At 34.2% G+C, this 21,279-nt stretch overlaps 1 protein-coding gene across 6 annotated transcripts in view; it reads left to right on the forward strand.

Moving 5' to 3' along the window:
* The window catches only part of LOC106072594 (beta-1 adrenergic receptor-like), a 123,171-nt gene that overhangs the window by 89,368 nt on the left and 12,524 nt on the right, over window positions 1–21,279 (forward strand). For 4 of the 6 annotated variants that reach the window (XM_056007436.1, XM_013232992.2, XM_056007444.1 and 1 more), the window contains one exon: window positions 4,597–4,720. In XM_056007436.1, the coding sequence (XP_055863411.1) occupies window positions 4,597–4,720 (124 nt within the window). Of the gene's footprint in view, window positions 1–4,596; window positions 4,721–7,740; window positions 7,823–17,312; window positions 17,382–19,346; window positions 19,422–21,279 lie in introns of all 6 variants that reach the window. The other 2 variants (XM_056007459.1, XM_056007462.1) reach the window with 1 other exon arrangement.

Consider the following 21,279-nt stretch of genomic DNA (forward strand, 5'->3'; position numbering starts at 1 on the left):
AATGTCTGATTCAACCAACGCCAGCATTCATTTCAAATACATGGTAACACTTCACGTAATACGAGCTTCGAATGAAAGCAAAATGGCGTTGGAATTAAAGTCAGCAAGGGGGAGGTTTCAATTACATATTTTCAACTGCTCGTCTCAAATTTCTAAATGCAACAGCAAAAATGATTTCACTAATGTTATTTTGCTAGCGGCGACTTGGAGATAGAAATAATTACTTAGAGCGAAGGTCGGCAACCTTTTTGCCTTGGTGGGTCACAACATTATTTAAAATCCAGTGGCAAATTGTTACAAATTTCAAACAAATGACACACTTTATTTTCGAAGGTTCGACCGTAGCAGTCGCCTTGTGACAGTTTCTGACTTTTGCAACGTCTTTTGTGACAGGAGGCCAATCCCTGATACACAGCTGCTGTCACAGGTTGAGCATCTGTAAGCGCCAGACGCTGCTTCTTTGCCTTCTATTAGATCACCATACCAAATATCTTGTGGGGAGTCAACCTTGAGGCATTTTGTGAGCATGTCCAAGCCAGCTAAGGCAACTATTACTGGGAGCAGCGCGGATGTCCTAGCTCCCTGCTTTTTGCAAGACTTCGTCGTTGGTTATTGTATTGGCCACCTTCTTTAAAGAATCCGACTTTAGCATCAGAGGTGGAAAATATTCAGATTTTTTTTCCTGTCAAGAGTAGTTTCACTACCGTAAAGCAAAGTGCTCTTCACAATGGTCCTGTAAACTAGGGCTTCGGTATTGTTAGGCAGCTAGGTCTTGCTTTGACTAATGTTTAAACTAAACTTCTGGCTCGCAGCAATTTGTCAACCAGGATCTGAAGCTGGGTAACAGGATTAGGGTAGATGCTTTATCAGTGTAGAAGAGTTTTCTTTTTTCCAACTTTGTTTTTTGCCTTCAATCTGGATACATTGAACAGTTTTCAAGAGGATCTTGAATAGAACAATACACCTTCGTTTATGTCGTAATGCAGTAGGCAGGAGAAGAATATGCCAGAGTAGGTACGAGCACACATCCCTGCTTGACACCACTGCTGACCTCAAAAGGTTCTGATTGAGCTCCATTAAATTTAACTGAACATTTTGTAGTTTGGGAGGACATCCTATTTTTCTGAAAAGGCCACTTCTGCTGACATGTCAAAGACTTTCGTCAGATCAACAAATACGATGTGCAATAATAGCCTGTCTCTCTCGCGGAATGTCTCCTGTATCAGTCTCAGAGATGATATCAAATTTGATTCAGGAGTGATACATCCACTTGCAGCCTTGACAGTACCACTCAGCGAATATTTTTGACGATAATGCTGAGGAGAAAGATAACTCTATAGTTGTTTCAATCAATTCGATCTCCTTTGTTGTCATATATTGTGACTCTCTTTGCATCGTGAGATAGGGCCCAGCAGCCTCAGAGGAGAGTTCTGAAAGGTCTGAGTTCACTTAGTTTACGTAATAAATAATAAAGAATATATATGTACGCCCTTGACTTAGTTAACATTGAGTTGTAGAATGTACAGCGAACATTTCTGTACAGTCTATTTTTTAAAAAATACTTAATATTTACATAAAGGAAACCATTTGTTATAATTTGGATATAATTTGGAGCAAATATGATTAGAAAACAAAAACTCACATGTAATGTGTCTTATATCCTGATATTAAAACATTCAATCCGACAGTTTATTTACTTTTGAAGTCTCTAATTCAACAAATACGTCTTTGAATTACACCGCGACATATTTAACATTGAACAAATGTAGGGGTCGAAGTGTAATATGTTGAGTTTTGATTCTGTTTTACATTTGCACTCACGTTAGAAACCAACAGACTACGTTTTCATACAATGGCCACCATGTTGCCACCACTTGAATGTAGGCCGTGATGTATACATTTACCATCCTTCAGTGTTTACCCCCTAGTGATAGAACATATGCTCGGCAATTCTCTGTGAACTTTTGTCTAGGGCCTCGAGAGGGCTGTTGAATCTTAACCTACGCTTTCACCCTGGGAGCTTACCTGTATTAGCACTGGCAGTTAGACAAACAAACATCTAATGTGTTCTCACAATGAACACAATCATCTTAGACTTTCCCATTAACATCACTGTGTACAATTATTTAAGACTTTCCCATTAATATCCCAGATAACAGGCTAGGATTGGGATTGTACGTTCCAGGATCGACTGTATTAAATAACGTACATACTGTATTATGATTTTTTTTAAACCTAGCAGTTCTTTAATTAGTATATGACTTTAATGTCTATTTATGTTATCTCCTGAACATTGTATTGTGACTGTTTTGGCATCTCGTATTGAATGAATTAAGACCAATGTAAAGGATTTTTTTTTCAGTTTTACAAAAATAATTTTTAATAGTAAAAACAAAACCCCAGAAGATAGACATATACCTTTGTCTACTGTTTCTACTTTCGGTTGAAAACAGTTAACTAAATAAATAGATTGAGTATATCTAACATTGGTGTATGTCTGTACGTAGTCCTATATAAAAGGCCCATTGGTATAACCGCACTCTTACTTTAAGTCTATCTATTATTATTACATGTATTATCTATCTAAAGTATGCTCCATCCTATATGCATAGGATGATTTTTTTTAGATAATCCTAATAATTGTCTTGACAGCACGGTGAACTGTCAGATTATCTACAATAAAAAAAAAAAACACTTGCTGTCTCAATGAATTAGGACACAAATAGCTGGCACGTGAAGTTTTTTTTTTTTTTTTTTTAGAATGCCCTATTTTTTTTATTTTTTTTTTAACTTTGAGGAATGTTAGATATCTATCTATAATCAGTTATGTAAAGACGTGAACTGCTGGAGTCTAGGACTCTGCATTACACAATTCGTACACACCGTGTTTTAACCTATTGACACATTTCGTAATAAAGAATATCGAAGATCACGTCATCAAAATGTATCTCCCGATGTCTGTATGATGTTCACATTAGGAAAAAACATTAGTGCAAGGATGACAATTCTGCTGGGAATTTTAAAAGCATTATGACCACGGCGTTCTGACCAGTGCACTTCCTAGTTGACCCACATGATTGACGTGGATAGTGACGTCTTCCTTCAAGGATTTTCTCTCCTTTCTACAACTTGGGGTCAACACAGTTCGTCCAGAGAGTCAGTGAGGACAAATTGCATGTTACTGGAAGCTACTTGACTTTTTCAAAATATTATATTGTGAGCTTGCATTAGTACTATTGATAGATGCCCGGCTTTCGGGGGAATAGACTTTCACATTGTGAATACAAAATGAAGAACTCTCGCATGGGTTTCGATTGCAACCATTGGTCCGATTTCGAGTCTGGTTTCTCATGATGCTATGCTGTCTTACATAAACTATGAGGTTATTCTCCGTTAGGCACATTAATTATGGATCACAGGACTCGATTCTAAATTAAAATTTTATTAATTTCATAGAATATTCTTTATTTAAGAATGAAAAGCCACTTTCAAACTCTTTAATTACAAACAAACAACATTGTAAAAAGAATCAATACTGAAATAAATTGTTAATTTTAACTAACTGTCCTGAACTTTTTTCCCCTTTTATACATTGATGTTCTGGATGATTTTGAAGGACGTCTTTAGTAAACCTGGAAAGTTATTTTCCTTTTTTTTTAGCTTCTTGACTTTGACCAGAAAATGCGATTAAAAGACGTACTAGCAGTCAGTTACCAGATTGGCGTGTGGGACATCCTAGTTGTATTCGTCGGTAGGTTGTGAGCCTTCTATGAGCGAATTATGTGAAACCTCGATCCTTAATGTGGCGAGTTTGGTATACTGATTTTTTTTTCAATCATTCTGGTTTTGGAAAAGTTCAGTTGTTCCCTTCTTGACGAAATTCTGTCGATATATGTCCTGGTGGGTGAAGATTGCCGTTCTGTACTAAAATATTCCATAATGTACATTATTTGAACGTTGTTGTTATTGTTGTTTTTTTTTTGTTTGTTTTTTTTTTTTGCTAATTGTGTCGTGAATGTTGTTCCGTGAGTTAAAGTTGTCAACATTTTCTTCGCTGCCGCTTTAGAGAAATTATTCCTCACAAAAAAAAAGACATTTTGTTTGAAATGTTATGATGATAGTTTAGCTGTAAATAAATTTTTCCATAAGTCTTTGTTTCTGTCTGATTGTTTCATTATGGTTAATCTTGTCTATTGAGTTTAAACAATAATATTCGCCTAGAAATGACTTTTCTTAGCATTCGATTAGCAACGTTACAAAAATCGCTTATGTACATTTTCATCAAATATTTTTTAATTGATTTTATATAAGCTTTAAAAAATGGTTATATCTCTATGGTCCAATCTCTTTTGAAGACATGTGGGGGATTGGGTATTTGGGAGAAGGTTTTCATGCTGCCACTCAGCAAATAACTTAACTCGAGTCTGGCTTCGAACTTTAACTCCCTTGATAAATAGCCACAAATGACTTCTAGTTAGAAGATGGAGAGGGGAAGGATGAGAGAGAGAGCATATAGTATCAATCTCATTCCTGTAAAATGATTCAGTCTTCAAATTGTTTGCTTGTTCACACAATCCATCTGTCTTCTCTCCATAGGCGTACACCTTTCTTTTCATGAGCTCAATGTGTAACCCGATCATCTACGCCTTCAGGTCCCCGGCTTTCAGAGAGGGCTACAAGGAGATATTGTGTCAGACACCCAACTACGTCATCAGTGATGGTAAGGAATAATCATTGTTATCCCCCTTTGTTTTGTGGTGTATTTTGTTTTTTTTTTATTGCAGTCATTGTTATGCCATGATCTCCAATCTCACAGTTATTAAATTAATATCCAGCCATTCATTACAAAACTAATTTCATTATCTCAGTGCCATATTAAGGATACTTAATCCTATTGATTTAGTGTCATATTTTATCGGCTCTTATTTCTTTAACTACTAATTTAAACAAAAAAATGTCCTTGCTCAATAGGCCTGAATATTCATTTTTTTTTTACATTATTTTAAAATATTTTAAACGGTTTTTTTTTCTTAGTTAGAACATTTTTTGTGTAGCACTTTACAGGAAATGATTGAACTATTGATCTGTCGGTATTGAACTAGTTCATTGTAAAAGGACATGAGGTAATTGAAACTCTTTCAAGTGGAAATGACTTTCTTACACTAGCCGTGTTCAGCGTAATCGATTACTACAATGACTCTTAGGTTTTCTTTTCTCTGAAACATCATTTAGTGGTCATTAATAGTAGATGTAGACCTCATTCAATTATTCTGTCTATCTTCCCTTCTCTCTCTCTCTCTCTCTCTCTCTCTCTGTTTCTATTTATTCTTTTTACTCTTTTTTTCTCTCTTCATCTAATTTAGATCTAGAATCTGCTCCCAATTTTTTTCATTTTTTGTCTGCCGCTCTCTGTTTCTGTCTGTCTCTGTCTGTCTCTGGCTCTCTCTCTCTCTCTCTCTCTCTCTCTAATATATATATATATATATATATATTACTTCTCATGTAGATGTACGGGTTTTCTAGATACATGTAGTATATAGATGTACGGGTTTTGTAGATACATGTAGTATATAGATGTACGGGTTTTGTAGATACATGTAGTATATAGATGTACGGGTTTTGTAGATACATGTAGTATATAGATGTACGGGTTTTCTAGATACATGTAGTATATAGATGTACGGGTTTTGTAGATACATGTAGTATATAGATGTACGGGTTTTCTAGATACATGTAGTATATAGATGTACGGGTTTTGTAGATACATGTAGTATATAGATGTACGGGTTTTGTAGATATATGTAGTATATAGATGTACGGGTTTTGTAGATATATGTAGTATATAGATGTACGGGTTTTCTAGATACATGTAGTATATAGATGTACGGGTTTTGTAGATACATGTAGTATATAGATGTACGGGTTTTGTAGATATATGTAGTATATAGATGTACGGGTTTTGTAGATATATGTAGTATATAGATGTACGGGTTTTGTAGATACATGTAGTATATAGATGTACGGGTTTTGTAGATATATGTAGTATATAGATGTACGGGTTTTGTAGATATATGTAGTATATAGATGTACGGGTTTTGTAGATATATGTAGTATATAGATGTACGGGTTTTGTAGATACATGTAGTATATAGATGTACGGGTTTTGTAGATACATGTAGTATATAGATGTACGGGTTTTGTAGATACATGTAGTATATAGATGTACGGGTTTTGTAGATATATGTAGTATATAGATGTATGGGTTTTGTAGATACATGTAGTATATAGATGTACGGGTTTTGTAGATACATGTAGTATATAGATGTACGGGTTTTGTAGATACATGTAGTATATAGATGTATGGGTTTTGTAGATATATGTAGTATATAGATGTATGGGTTTTGTAGATATATGTAGTATATAGATGTATGGGTTTTGTAGATATATGCCTCTCTTTTTCTGTCTATATTCTGTTTTATTTCACGTCAATAAATTCATTATGAATCTATAACACACCGGACTTCTGTACTAAGACATGATAAAGTCCTGTCAGCTGTCAGAGAATATTGACTTCTGCATTCTTTTTTTTTTTAACTTATTTATTAGATTTTTGTGAATATCTTTTTTTTTTAACTTATTTATTAGATTTTTGTGAATATCTTTTTGTTTTAACTTATTTATTAGATTTTTGTGAATATCTTTTTTTTTTAAATAATTTTTGGACTTCTTAAAATTTGATCTCAAATGCGTTCTCGTTACCATAGCAACAGTTTTGACACATTTAAATTGCCTTTAGCAATTGTAAGTTTTTACAAAGAAAAAAAATAATATGATATTTATTACAACCAAAAAATCTTTCTATAATTACAATTCTAAACAAAAAAAAAACTCTAAAATTCGAGGAACAGCCATTGATTCTTCAGTGTTAAAAGATAATTAGATCTCTGTCATAATATATGTTATATAGATATCGGCAATGTCATAATCTGTTTCTAATAGGACCATCCTAGAAACATAGTTATCGTCTTTTTATAGCATGACAACTCTGACATTTCATGACATGACATTCTTCATCAGGGGCGGACTGGGTGTCACAATCGGTCCTGGCATTTCCATGGACACAGGGCCATAAATAGTGTGCCTTATGATGAGCATTCATTGGTACCTTCCACATATCGAAAGTTTAATTAAACACCCGAAAAAATAAAAAGGCTTAAATGCATCAGGGGCAACATGTATGAGTAATAGTGCAGTTCAATTTATCAGTAATACTAAACTCTGCAGCTTGCGTTATTACGCTCTACACTCCATAACGTCTTGTATTTCTGCGTGTAGGTAAGATGGTGGGTTATTCCATCATTGCGGACTATTTGTTAGGCTAGTCCTGGCTAGTATTACAATGTTAAATCTAAAAAGCAATATCTTTAATAAAAAAAGACGAGTGTCAATCACGATAGTCCGTTTGCCCTTTTACAAGAAAATTTTTAAAAATTCAATGGGCCTTACCTTCATTCAAAGCTGTTATTCGACGGCGGAACCAACGGCTCAATGGGAGACTGTCCACTGGACATTTTGCCGGAATGTCCATCTAGTCCACCCGCCTAATTTCTTCATCTTAGGACTGGAACGTACTTATTCTCGTTACTGTTCAATGGTTTCCTCTATAAATCAGCAGAACAGGAAATTTCTTTCAACAATTTTTGAGACCTTTCAAATGTCACAGGGTTTAATTCATTTCAGGCCCGATGGGAACAATCAAATGCACCACACGTAAAGCCGGAAATGGCTATTTCCACCCTTACTCTGGCCATCCTATCTACAGGTACAAGAGAAACCCAGAGCTTGTGTTTGTGTGTGTGCGTGCGCGCATTGGTTCGGTTGTATTGCATTGTCCTGAACTACTTTTCTATGAAATGTATTCTTACATCGTTTTTATTAATTTTTTATTAGACGTCTTTAGTTTCTAGTTGTTTTTTTTTCACCCTTCAATTTTTACAAAGTAATTTTATCTTCTTGCAACTGAACGACTCATTTCTAGTGTGTAACCAGTGCATGATTATTTGTTTTCATAAAGTAGGCCTAATTTAGAATAACCTTGACCCTGACATTTTATTTTCATTATTTTAACTCCTTAAATAAAAGAAACACAGATTCAAATTCATATAGTTATAGTTATAGGTTACTATTACAATATAGGTGAAGTTTTGATCATATAGTATTCGCTCCGGACTGTCATAGCAATGGGACTCTAGTTCGAATCCTGCTCACAGCTATGCCCTGCCGTCATGCAGTGGGTTTGGGCTAGGAACGTCCGAAAATTTTGTCTAGTTTCCTTACGGACAATATATGTATTTATATTATGGAATACACTATATATGTATATATATATATATAAGTAGGTATTGTAACAGTATTAAGTGGCAAAAGCTGGAAACACAAGTCGCCCAAATACGCGCAGCTATTACACGCTTTCAAACAAAAAGACTTCAGAAATATTTGGTATTGCTTTTTTTTTTCTCTTTCTCTCTCTTTTAAGACTAGTTTGAAAAAAGTACAGTATTGACGTCTAGAGTCTAGAGTTGGTCTCAGAGGAGTCACATTCAAACAGACTTTTAAAGCTAACCTTACATCTCCCCTCAGTGCAATTCTATTATGTTTTCATTGACTTGCTTGTTTATTTCCTGGTCTATATTTCATTTTAATTCATCTCTTTTTCTTTGGTTACCCGCATAATGAGAGTGTAGACAAAATAATAAGGACAAAAGAAACTTTAAGCACAGACTGTAACAGGGGTTAATGCGTGTAGCATAAACAAAAGTTTTTAATGGAATATTCTAGACTACCTGGTAGAATAAACAGACTATATCATAGGCAGTAGTATAGACTCCAGATGTACTTTATCATAGGCAGTAGAAAGACTGTAATGTGACTATATCATATTGACTCTCGATACACTATGTTATGTTATAGATAAGAAAAAGTTTATTCATTGTCTTGCTTTAAACCTTTTTCTTTTTTATTTACTTACTAGACATATGTTACCCGCGACCCGCGGGTCTTTATTTGCGCATTACTGTCGATATAGTCACTGAGAGTGTTTTGTAAACAATTAAACGAAATAATAATGTAATAAGTAAAGCGAATGTGTCAATGTTAAAATAGCTAATAGGCTTAAATCCATTTTTTTTTAAATTAAAACATTTGCTTTTGAATAATCTAGTGGATTGGATTTAGATGTATGTTAAACGTAGCTAATGATCCTTTCACGTTATTTCTCTTTCGCTACGAAAATAAAATTAGTTTTGCGAAAATGGTTTACCCGAAGTCGATACATTCTTATCTATTAAAAACGAAAAGAGCGATAGCTTTGTTAAATGAATGGGATTATAAAGTGAACAATTAAACGAAATAATGTTTAGTACGCGATTCATGAATGAATATAGATCTAGGCCTATCTCAACTCGGCTTCGCAGCTTTCGTAAACGAATGTAACTTTAGAAAACCAATTTTGAATGTTTATTTGATCAAAATATGAAATGAATGGACTTTAATTAATATATTTATGTGTTAAAGTATTAAACTATCTGTGCGAAGAGAAGTTTTATCATCTTAGAGTTGGATTAGAGTTTTAGATCTAGGGATGGGATTATAAAGTAAACAATTAAACGAAATAATTTTTAGTACGCGATTCATGAATGAATATAGATCTAGGCCTATCTCAACTCGGCTTCGCAGCTTTCGTAAACGAATGTAGCTTTACTTAGAAAACCAAATTTGAATGTTTATTTGATCAAAATATGAAATGAATGGACTTTAATTAATATGTTTATGTGTTAAAGTATAAAACTATCTGTGCGAAGAGAAGTTTTATCATCTTAGAGTTGAATTAGAGTTTTAGATCTAGGGATGGGATTATAAAGTAAACAATTAAACGAAATAATTTTTAGTACGCGATTCATGAATGAATATAGATCTAGGCCTATCTCAACTCGGCTTCGCAGCTTTCGTAAACGAATGTAGCTTTACTTAGAAAACCAAATTTGAATGTTTATTTGATCAAAATATGAAATGAATGGACTTTAATTAATATGTTTATGTGTTAAAGTATAAAACTATCTGTGCGAAGAGAAGTTTTATCATCTTAGAGTTGAATTAGAGTTTTAGATCTAGGGATGGGATTATAAAGTAAACAATTAAACGAATTAATTTTTAGTACGCGATTCATTACGGTATTGTCTAATGAAAGAATGTTCGTCAGGAAATCTGTAATCACAGATATAAGGAACTAATTAATGTAAAAAATGCTTTTGAAACACAAAATTGAAGGTTAATTTTATTATATAATGAAATCAATGGATCTTCTTTTGTATTTTCATGTGTCAAAGTAAAAAACTATCTGCGCAAAGTGTATTTCTTAAAATTAGATCTAGGTCTAAATCCTTTCTATCTTTTCTCATGTCAACATTGTAGACATGGCCTAGATCCATAAAATACTATAGCTGTAATAGAGTCGGACAACTTTATTTTTTTTTGAGGGTCTTACATTTGTTTTAGGGCTACAATACATTCACTAAGGTCTAAGTTGGTACCCAAGGAACATTCCTGCCTAGTTTTATCAAGATTGGTCAAGCGGTTTTGATGTCTATAAGTAACATACATACATACATACATACATACATACATACATACATACATACATACATACATACATACATACCCCTCACATTCTACTTTATAATATAGATATCTATATTATTGTTGTTCACATTCTTTGTCTTTATTCTCATTTGTGGTTCAATAACGAAATCCAAGCAACGACTCTCTCAGTAGTCCTAGCTTTATCTAAATACATCTCTATTTTTCTACTGTTTCTTGTGTTAAATGTTGGATCTACTTCAACTATGTAAAACTGTTGCTTGAATAAATACTTGTTTCCAATTCGTCTTTCAGTGTATTCACTCTCACGGTGTTTCTTAATGTGTATTAACATGGTAAGATTCTCACTTAGTTTGCTATAATTATTTCTCCAAAAAACAACAGTTTTAGAAGCAGAGTTTGTCAACATTTCGCTAAAGCTTGTCCGTTCTACAGTTAGGAAAGACAACCTTTGTTTATACTGCAAAGCTGATTGCATTAAGGAAGAGTTCTCATCAGACTATCACTTCATAGTTTACGATTCTACGTTGGATGAGTGGCTGAGTGAGATAAACCGCTTATCTACTTATCAAGGGGGCTAGAGTTCGAATCCCGACTCGAGACTAGGCCTGAAAACAGCATTCTACCACCAACAGGTCCACAAAATAGATTGGAGGCAGCTCCCTGAGCATGTTATAAGCATTTTATAATTTATTACAATGAGGATATAGTTATCATTAGACCATCACCATCTTTTGTTGACGCTAATTCTGTCAGTGAGGATTTTTATTTAAGAACATTTTCAGCTCAAGATTGTAGCGCAAGATGTTTAAAAAATGAAAATAGAATTGAGCACTGTAAACGTGAAGTGTCTCTTAGAAGTAAGGTCAGTGACTTTCATGGCATAGCAGAGTGTAGAACATTGCGTCCAGCTTCCATTTCTCTAATGTCACTTCAATGACATTCTTAAATGTCTTTAATTGTCATTTTATCCAGATATTTGATTGTGTCTCGTGAGATTTGGTACGCGCCTCGTGAGAATTTCTAATTGAATGAAATGATTATTATTGAGAATGTCACATTCAAAAGATGTCTAGTCGTTCTGGCATAAATATTTAAAGCTAAAAAAAATATCAGATTTTCTTGACTAAAAACTATGAACTTCCACAATTCATTACAAAATCATGCGTGGGAACTTATCGATTAATCCGGGGAAAAAAATAATAACATAATAATATTGGAACTGTCACAATTAATATCATGTATTCTAAGCATCACAAAAAAAACTTTTTACAAACGTGGAAATCCGAAACAGGATCCTAATGGCGATAGAGCCCCCACGATGACATCTTTTAACACTGTACAGCCATATTATGAAATCCTCAGGGCTCACAAACACTTTTTATGTAGGGAACCATAATAGGAACAAGTTGAATAGACAAAAAAAAAACTTTTGAAAAAAACAAACTCTCTTATACTGAGCAAAATTGTATTAAATATTTTGATTCATTCATGTTATTAATTTTTAATGTCTCAAACTGTAACCAAATACATTCAATACTATATAGGTTTGTTATTTCTAAAGGATAAACCGTTTGGTTTATCAGAGGACCTTACCTTTTTTGTATAGACTAGATCTAGAATCTAGACTAGAGTTTGTATGATTTTTTACGTTTAATCCTAAAATTACTAGATCTTTATCTAGATCAATATTATGATCAGGATTAGTAGGCCTACTACTGGGTAATAGTGCATTATGCTGTTCGTATCAGATTCACTTCTAAATGTGATACTACTGTTCACATAATAAATAAATCTGCACCCCTAAGCAGGCAGAAGATAAGTTATTGCCTTCATAATTTATAGATGTAAATTTTGTTCAAATTGTTTAATACATTTAATCTAGATCTACAACTGGCCTCTATTTAGTCCAGTTCATATTTTTGTCAAGTGTATATTGGGGATATCTCAAAACTGCACGCTATAAAAGTGCTTCTATTTTTAACTTACAGCTAAAACGAAGTTTGTATCAAAATTCTTTTTAAAACAAACAACATTTTAATCAGTATTACATTCAATGAGTTTGTCAATAAATGGAAAACATATTTTATAATGATCCATTGACACTTTTACTATTGTGACCTTAGATGCATTTTTTTTGTACCGATGCGCGAATCTATGAATGAAGCTTGAGTTATTAATGAAGAAGTATGTGACCTATTTAATAAACTTACCTCCCCTGAAGATTTTCATAAAATGTGGTGTATTTTTTCGAAAAAAAATCTGCTTGCATATGTAATTTTAAAAATTAAATGGTTCACTTTCGGAAAAGAAAAAAAGTAGCCGTTGCATCAGAACTTTGAATGATCTAAAATATGATGCTGGATTTTCATTTTCTTTCTAGTTTCTGAGATCTAAACGGGACGGATGGACGGACATACAGACCACACAAAACTAATAGCATCTAGTCCCCTTTCCGGGGCGCTTAAAAGGGGAGGGTGGGGGGAGTCAGAAGAAAAATGTTAAACAATATCAAAGAACAACAATCCTTTAACAAAACAGATAATCAAGGGACGCGACTCTAATAATGTTATTAAAAACAAAGCCAAAAAAAGTAATGAGAATAATAAAAATTAAGCCCTTGTTCATACTTGTGTTTATTTATTAATATTTTGTATTCTTTTTAAATGTCGGGGAGGGGAAGAACATTCTGATCGCCCAGCAGTATGCCCGCGATGTAATCTTCTGAGACTGGGTGAATACATGACTACCTCCGCCGCCCCTGTTATTTATTTCCTTCCCGTCATTTCCCCTCATACCCATCCTGGCCATTCATTTTGTATCGAGCGAGGCCATTGTGAGACCAATGTGAAGCGGCGAATAAATATTTGAAGTTTATCTCCCCTTATCTCCCTTTGGCTTTTTGAATGAGAACAATGTGTACGTGTGTGTGTGCTGTTCATTATTCCAGATCGCCATTGTCCTTAAGAATCAATGCAACTTTTTGAAATTCTAAATTATGATTACTAGTCTAGTTCGAGATTATTAAAATCAAACAAACCCTTTCTTATCCTGAAAAAAAAAAATAATAATTATAGAAGATCAAAGATAGTTGTAGTTTATTACTATATTTGTCTTTATATTGTAATAACTTAAGTGAGGCAACTCAACGAGGACATAGACGTTTATTTACATAGAGACATGACAAACACAAAGGGCATCTGCCTTGAGTACAGCATCTCCATATTGGCTCTCTACTTGGGCGGAAATCGTTAGTCTCTTATGTCAACATCCGACTTGTCTGGTCACTGATAGTGCGCACCTTCTTTCTGCACTATCTTGAATGGCGGTGCGCATGGCAAAGTCATAACAATATTTTAAGAGATTTTTTAAAATTATTTGCTTTGTAGTATCTCATGAGTCTGGTCTACACATCAGCGGTCTAACGGATTTGCAGCATCTGTTTATTGACTAGGGACCATCGGAAATGTCATTAACGTTCCAGGCACTGAGAACACACAGGGCTTTATAATTACACTCCGTTGACAAAGACAGTGGTCAAAAACAAGATGCAGTAACACTCTCCCCCTTCTGACCTCTGTAGTGAAGGAACCTGGACTACTACTGTCCTTTGTATCTATATCTATATATATATATATATATATATATATACATTTATTTATTTTATTATACGAGTTGTATAACTTTTTCATGTATGTCCTGTGGCGATTGAGTAGTGAAAAACATAATAACATTTTACAGGCTGCATGTGTTTTAGGGAGAGGTTGGGAGATATGTACGGTTCTTATTTGGATACTATCTTGAAACAAAGTGTCATTCGCTCCTCAGTCACTCGCTCCTCAGTCGCTCCTCAGTCACTCGCTCTTCAGTCACTCGCTCCTTTCAAAATCGAACACATCCGACAGAATCTAACGCATCAGAGAGAATCGAAATCATAATGTAGAATTGTGTGCATTATACAAAATCGAACACATCTGACAGAATCAAACGCATCGTAGAGAATCAATAACACATAAATTAAGTGCATTATATGAAATACAAAACATTCGACAGAATCAAGAGAATAAAAGTATCACATGTAAACTTCCTACTATGCAATTCAAAAACATATTTCCTTCTTGCTGTGTATCTCTTGCTTTATTCTGTTCCTGTGTATCTGTTGCTTCTTCTGTTCCTGTGTATCTGTTGCCTCTTCTGTTCCTGTGTATCTGTTGCTTCTTCTGTTCCTGTGTATCTGTTGCTTCTTCTGTTCCTGTGTATCTGTTGCCTCTTCTGTTCCTGTGTATCTGTTGCCTCTTCTGTTCCTGTGTATCTGTTGCTTCTTCTGTTCCTGTGTATCTGTTGCCTCTTCTGTTCCTGTGTATCTGTTGCTTCTTCTGTTCCTGTGTATCTGTTGCCTCTTCTGTTCCTGTGTATCTGTTGCCTCTTCTGTTCCTGTGTATCTGTTGCCTCTTCTGTTCCTGTGTATCTGTTGCTTCTTCTGTTCCTGTGTATCTGTTGCCTCTTCTGTTCCTGTGTATCTGATGCTTCTTCTGTTCCTGTGTATCTGTTGCTTCTTCTGTTCCTGTGTATCTGTTGCTTCTTCTGTTCCTGTGTATCTCTTGCTTCTTCCGTTCCTGTGTATCTGTTGCTTCTTCTGTTCCTGTGTATCTGTTGCTTCTTCTGTTCCTGTGTATCTGTTGCTTCTTCTGTTCCTGTACTATAAATTATACAAAAAAATTATTAAAATAAAACTGACTGTATTTTTTCGAATGAAACTAACCCGAAGCTTGTCGACGACTTCTGTCTTGTCTCTAGGTCGTCACTGTAGGAGTCTCTATACTCACGGCTGCCCAGAGACTTATCGCCTGCATCCAGTTTAATACCCAGGTTTTATTTTCAAGCATCTTCTTTCCACCACCATCCCTTCCTGCCTTTTGATTTCATTTTTTTTATTTGTTTTTTTTTTATCGTTACTCTTTACCTTTTACATTTTATTCTTATTTGTAGATCAATTTGCTTCAAACTGTCTAGAACAAATCTAAGATTAAAATGTCTACAATCTTTGACGCAATCATCAAATGCACATGCTAATATAAATAATCTCAAGTTTATATAAAAACATGTTTTTGTTAATTTAAAATCTTTAAAAAAAAAAAAAAAGAAATCGAGTTCACTCTTAAATTTTGAAAATATTAGAAAAAAAATTTTCTCTGATACATTTTTTTTAAATTTAAACTTTGTCTATTTGATTACAGTTTATGTGATAATCTAATGGTTCATAGTTGATATAATGGTATATAGTTGATCTAATGGAATATACTTGATACGATTGGTATTTAGTTTTTAACGCTCTGCTGTGGTGTTTGATTGCTTGTATTCCTTGCTAAGATGTTGCTGTTTGTATAATTCCATTCCGTTTGGCCCTGGCTGGTTTGTCTTCAATGTTTGCATACGACAAATGTTTGTGGGCTAAAATTGTTTGTCGCCTACCTTTCATTGACATGTTGTTTGTTTTATTTCCCATGCATGCCCATGTGACCAAATACCGTCAGGTAAGTTTTGTTTAACCATCTCGCTTCTGATCGTGTCTTGACATCATTCATTGTCATTTATTAGAGTAATTTAAGTAGAGTGTTTCAAGAAGTAATAGATACATATATGGTACATCTATATGAGGTACATCTATATGAGGTAGATCTATATGTAGTAGATCTTCGTGTGTAGTAGATTTGTATGTCATTAGAGGATAGAAGTAATTTGTTATTTGTTACCTTGGTGGTTTCTGATCCCTAGATGAAATGGAGATATTGCTAAGCGATATTTTATCTGGTAAAAAAAAATAACTTAATATAACAGGTTTCAGTTAGCAATAATTTACTACACAATTGATCGAATCAAACTCATCAATGATCGCATTGTGTATATATGTACAGAGAACTTTTTCTTTAATGCATTCTCTTTAATTTTTTACATTTTATATTTTACATATAGGAAGAAGGTTTAAATACATTAAACCAGCGAGCAGTTAATGAAAAACAAAAGAATATAGTTATAATTATCAAATAAAGCCTTTACTCTACTGAGACAGTTCCACCTAATTTATTTAAATGTTTTAGTATAGAAAGTCTAGATTAAATGTTTCCAAAGCACTATGTCATATACTACGAAGTTGTGACTATGTTGCTAATGTCACAACGTTTTTCTGAGGAAGTGACATCATTCTATATTAGGAGATCACTCGTGCTCAGCAATAAATGTCATGGTTTGATCGCCATGATAGCCATGTTTATTGTTGCTAGGAGACGCGGTTGTTATGAAGGCTCTTCCCCGATGCCCTTCATATGGTAAGAGCATGAGTAAGAGGTTTCTATGTGGCCAGATTTCAAGACCACCTTAGGTTATACTTTGAGTATTTTGAGGCCGAATAATTGTAGCTTGATTTCAATTGATTTTTTGAGTCTTTTTTTTTTTTAGTTAGAACTTTAAAATGTCGATAGAGAATAAGTTAATTTAATTTGTAAAAAAACGAGGGAGTAAATAAATGCAATTATATTTTAACTATAATTACTCAATGACTTTAAATTTGAATTTTGTTTTTATGAGCCTTTATATTTATTTATATCTGTGTATGAACTTTAAGATTCATTCCCACTGAATGTTCTTGCTCTCATCAGAACTGGACAGTTAGCCAGATATTTGTCTGCCAGCGCTGACCAACTGTATGTCCGTCGAGCTAAAGAGAGGTGACACTCGTTTGATCCCCCCGCCCCACTCCTTTCTGTAGTTTTAGAACAAACTTACTAATTTAGTCTGCTCTCTCCTGTTAAAATGATTTGTTGTTACCACATGTGCGTGTTTGTAGTAGTTTATATGTGTTTGGTGAGTGAGCGGTGTATTTGTTTGGTGCTTGTATGTATTTGGTGAGTGGTGTATGTATGTGTTGATTGTGTGTGTGTGTTTGGTGAGTGTGTATATATGTGGTTGAGAGAGAGACAAAATAAAAAAGTTTGATAGAAGCCCTACACACCTACTAAGAGTACTGCATCTTTTAGGCTTCGACCAAGTTCACCAGAAATTGGATTAGTTGCCTGTTTGCCGTTAGATGCTGACGTGGTTCTTATTTGATTGACATGACTATTTGAGTTAAAAAGGAGTCCCACATTCTTTGTAGCTACCCTTCTGAATCACAACAATTTTTTTGTTGTTGTTGTTCCGTTTGTTTTCAACTCGGTAACATCATTTGAAGTTTTATCTCCTATTGCACTATTTTCAAGTTCGTTTTATTAACCTACTAACATTGTCTTGTTAGGGTCAGTGCAACTGTTGTTACACAGTATACTATTGTGTCATTTTTTAAACTAGAAATGTTTCATTTTTTGAACTTCTGTTTACAATGTTGTTTATGTCATGCCAGAATGTGTGCGTGAACTGGTGATTTAAATGCAGTGTTGAAATGTCCCATTAAGTGTAATTAGTTCAATTATACCATGCTCCACTAAAGCTGATAACAATGGTTCAATTATCACATGGAGAAATAGGAACTGAGAATCCTTCTTTTTTTTTTTGCCCTCGTATCATTTTGTTTCGTCTATTTTGATGAATGTTTTTCAGTGTCCACCAACGGAAGTGTTGATCTCACTTTCTGTGAGCTTATCAATCACATGTAATTGTTTGTGTCCTGAAGTCAATGGAGGCTCGCGCCATTATGAACAGGAGCAGACAGAATGTAGCATTGCACTCTTAGATTTCCTCTCTATCTGAGCAGACGTTGTTCAGGTTTTCAAATTGTCGTCTGCATGTCACCTTCAAGCGGAGTACATTAGGTGTCTAGAAATATGCAGCACCTCCAGTGGTCAACTATCTGGTTTGATGGGGAACTAGCAAACATTTGATGTGTACGTGTTCATGTTTCTTGTTGTGATATGTAGGTGTCAATATGTGATATATGTGTACCAATGTTGACTGTAGAAGTGGGTCTACATGTCCCTCTCTCTCTCTCTCTCTCTCTCTTTCTTTCTTTATATATATATATATATATATATATTATGAGTTACATTCCATTAAAAAAAAACATCTCACGGAGTAAAACAATCCAAAACAATAGCAGTTTTTGAAATCAACAACCTGAATTTCCCCCCTTCTCCTCTGCAGTTAATAGGAGACCCAGGCTGACCAGAACTCAGTCCTGATATATATATATATATATATATATATATGATGTGTGTGTAGTGTTTTGTAGTGTTTTGTCTGTACGCATGTGTGTCTCTATGGATGCATATTTGTGTGTGAGTGTTAAACGTGTGTCTGTCTGTATGTCTGTCTGTATACAAAAGAGTGCGTGTGTTTTGATGTGATTGAATATTTAGGTATAGGTGTGCTTGTGTGCGTGTCTGTGATTAGTTCTTTATGTTTTTTTCTATATTTAGAGATGTAAGTCTTTTTGAGTCTCTCCTGAGTCTGTGAAAGTGAGTGCGCATGTCCATTTTTTTGTTCTGTATAAACGGCATCAGTTAAAGTTAATTTTTTATTATTAAATATGACTTAACATTATAAAATATGACTTTAGATTATAAAGTATGACTTCAGGAAATAAAATGTAACTTTAAATAATAAAATATGACTTTAGATAAACTAATAAGTTAGGGTAGATCACTAACACACACACACACTAAAGTGTTTATGCTAAGTGTCTCTGTGTGTCATGCCAGGCAGGTCAACCAGGCCAGCAGACGTATCTCCGTCAGTGCTGATCATCTCCCTCTACCAACTGATGCAGACGACAGGTGCCGTATATCATTGATTATGACAGTACATTTATGGGATCGTAGAGAACCAAGCGAATACATAATGTTCTCACCTTCTCTTTGTGACATAATGTTCTCACCTTCTCTTTGTGACATAATGTTCTCACCTTCTCTTTGTGACATAATGTTCTCACCTTCTCTTTGTGACATAATGTTCTCACCTTCTCTTTGTGACATAATGTTCTCACCTTCTCTTTGTGACATAATGTTCTCACCTTCTCTTTGTGACATAATGTTCTCACCTTCTCTTTGTGACATAATGTTCTCACCTTCTCTTTGTGACATAATGTTCTCACCTTCTCTTTGTGACATCATGTTCTCACCTTCTCTTTGTGACATAATGTTCTCACCTTCTCTTTGTGACATCATGTTCTCACCTTCTCTTTGTGACATAATGTTCTCACCTTCTCTTTGTGAGACAAAATGCAGAACCAAATTTAGACTTCATAAGGCCCTAAGCTATTTGTGCCCACGGAATCAACATAAGGCAATGTTTCCTGTGCATTCTTCAAAATACTTTGAAAATATCCCTAGAACCATTTTTGGCTAGGATAAAGCTTGTGTTACCAATACGTACATCCAGCAATGACCAAAAACGTTATGTGGGTATCTGTTAATACTTCCTCGTAATATAATAACTTCTACTAGAGTCTGTAATTATGAAATCTTTCCTTCCCCCCCCCCTCCCAAAAAAAGCTTTGTTGTTTGAAACCTTAGAGTAGAAAATAGAATAGAATTATATTATATATTAATACGAAAAAAAAATAGAAGTATCATGTAAACGTGTTTATGATATATGAGCTAGGAAATTCGTTAATTAATATGTTAATTATAGGCATAAAAAACAAGTAAATAATTAAGACAATCTTGTAATTTGCTAATTCGTTTGGCTATATTATTTTTTGAAAGTCTATTATATTTTTGTCCTTGTTGAAGTAATGCAGTTCTGTATTCTGCTTCACAAAATCATCTTGTAACACACGAGTTCTAATCTTGAACAGTTGATTGACGGACGAAGTCCAATCAACTCTTTAGGATAGAAAATTTCTTTTTTGTTTTCTTTTTTTAATTGAAGTGCTGCCAACTGAGAGTAAATGTAAAATTTAAAACTGAAAATCTTTTTTTTTCTCTCTTCTTGTAATTATACTTTGACATTCTAGTGATTAAAATACAATACTCGAGTTTCCATGCTAATCATTGGGAACAAAGATTTAGTTTGTTTTTTTCATCAATCGTATTTTTAATGTTAGTAACTTCAATAACTCCATAGGTCACATAAAGTAATAGGTCATATAAGTCACATAGATCTCGCCATTGGTCACATATCACGTCATAGCTCTCTAAGGTCGCATAAGTAGTCACACTGATCATGTCATAGGTCGATGCCTATATCACAATGAAAAGCGATTCCTAGTTTACTTTATTAAAAGCAACAACAACAACAGCAAAAAAAGAAAAGACACGCGACTCTTGGTCTATGAATAATGTAGGGTTGAAGCGAAGACACGATGATCCTTCGAGACATTCGATCATAGCGTCTTGAAGTGTCCAGGTCAGGAACCCACGACGGGCCATGAATATATTTGAAAGAAATGTCATGGGGCCGACTCTGTGCTGGAAATGTTGTAAGTCGTGACTGCTTTTACAACAAATTTCATTTTCGTTTTGACGTTCAGTCTCTGAAAATAACGTCACGTTGACGAGAGAGTTTCATAAATTGCAGCATAATTGACGTCATGGTAACCAAAATGCATCATGAATGACGTCAGTGTGGGAAAAAAGTACATATAGTTTGATGTCATAACCAGTTTTATAGCATACTTTTCTTCCATATTTA

This window comes from Biomphalaria glabrata, chromosome 1 (genome assembly GCF_947242115.1).
Source record: "Biomphalaria glabrata chromosome 1, xgBioGlab47.1, whole genome shotgun sequence".
In the NCBI taxonomy this organism is placed as follows: domain Eukaryota; kingdom Metazoa; phylum Mollusca; class Gastropoda; family Planorbidae; genus Biomphalaria; species Biomphalaria glabrata.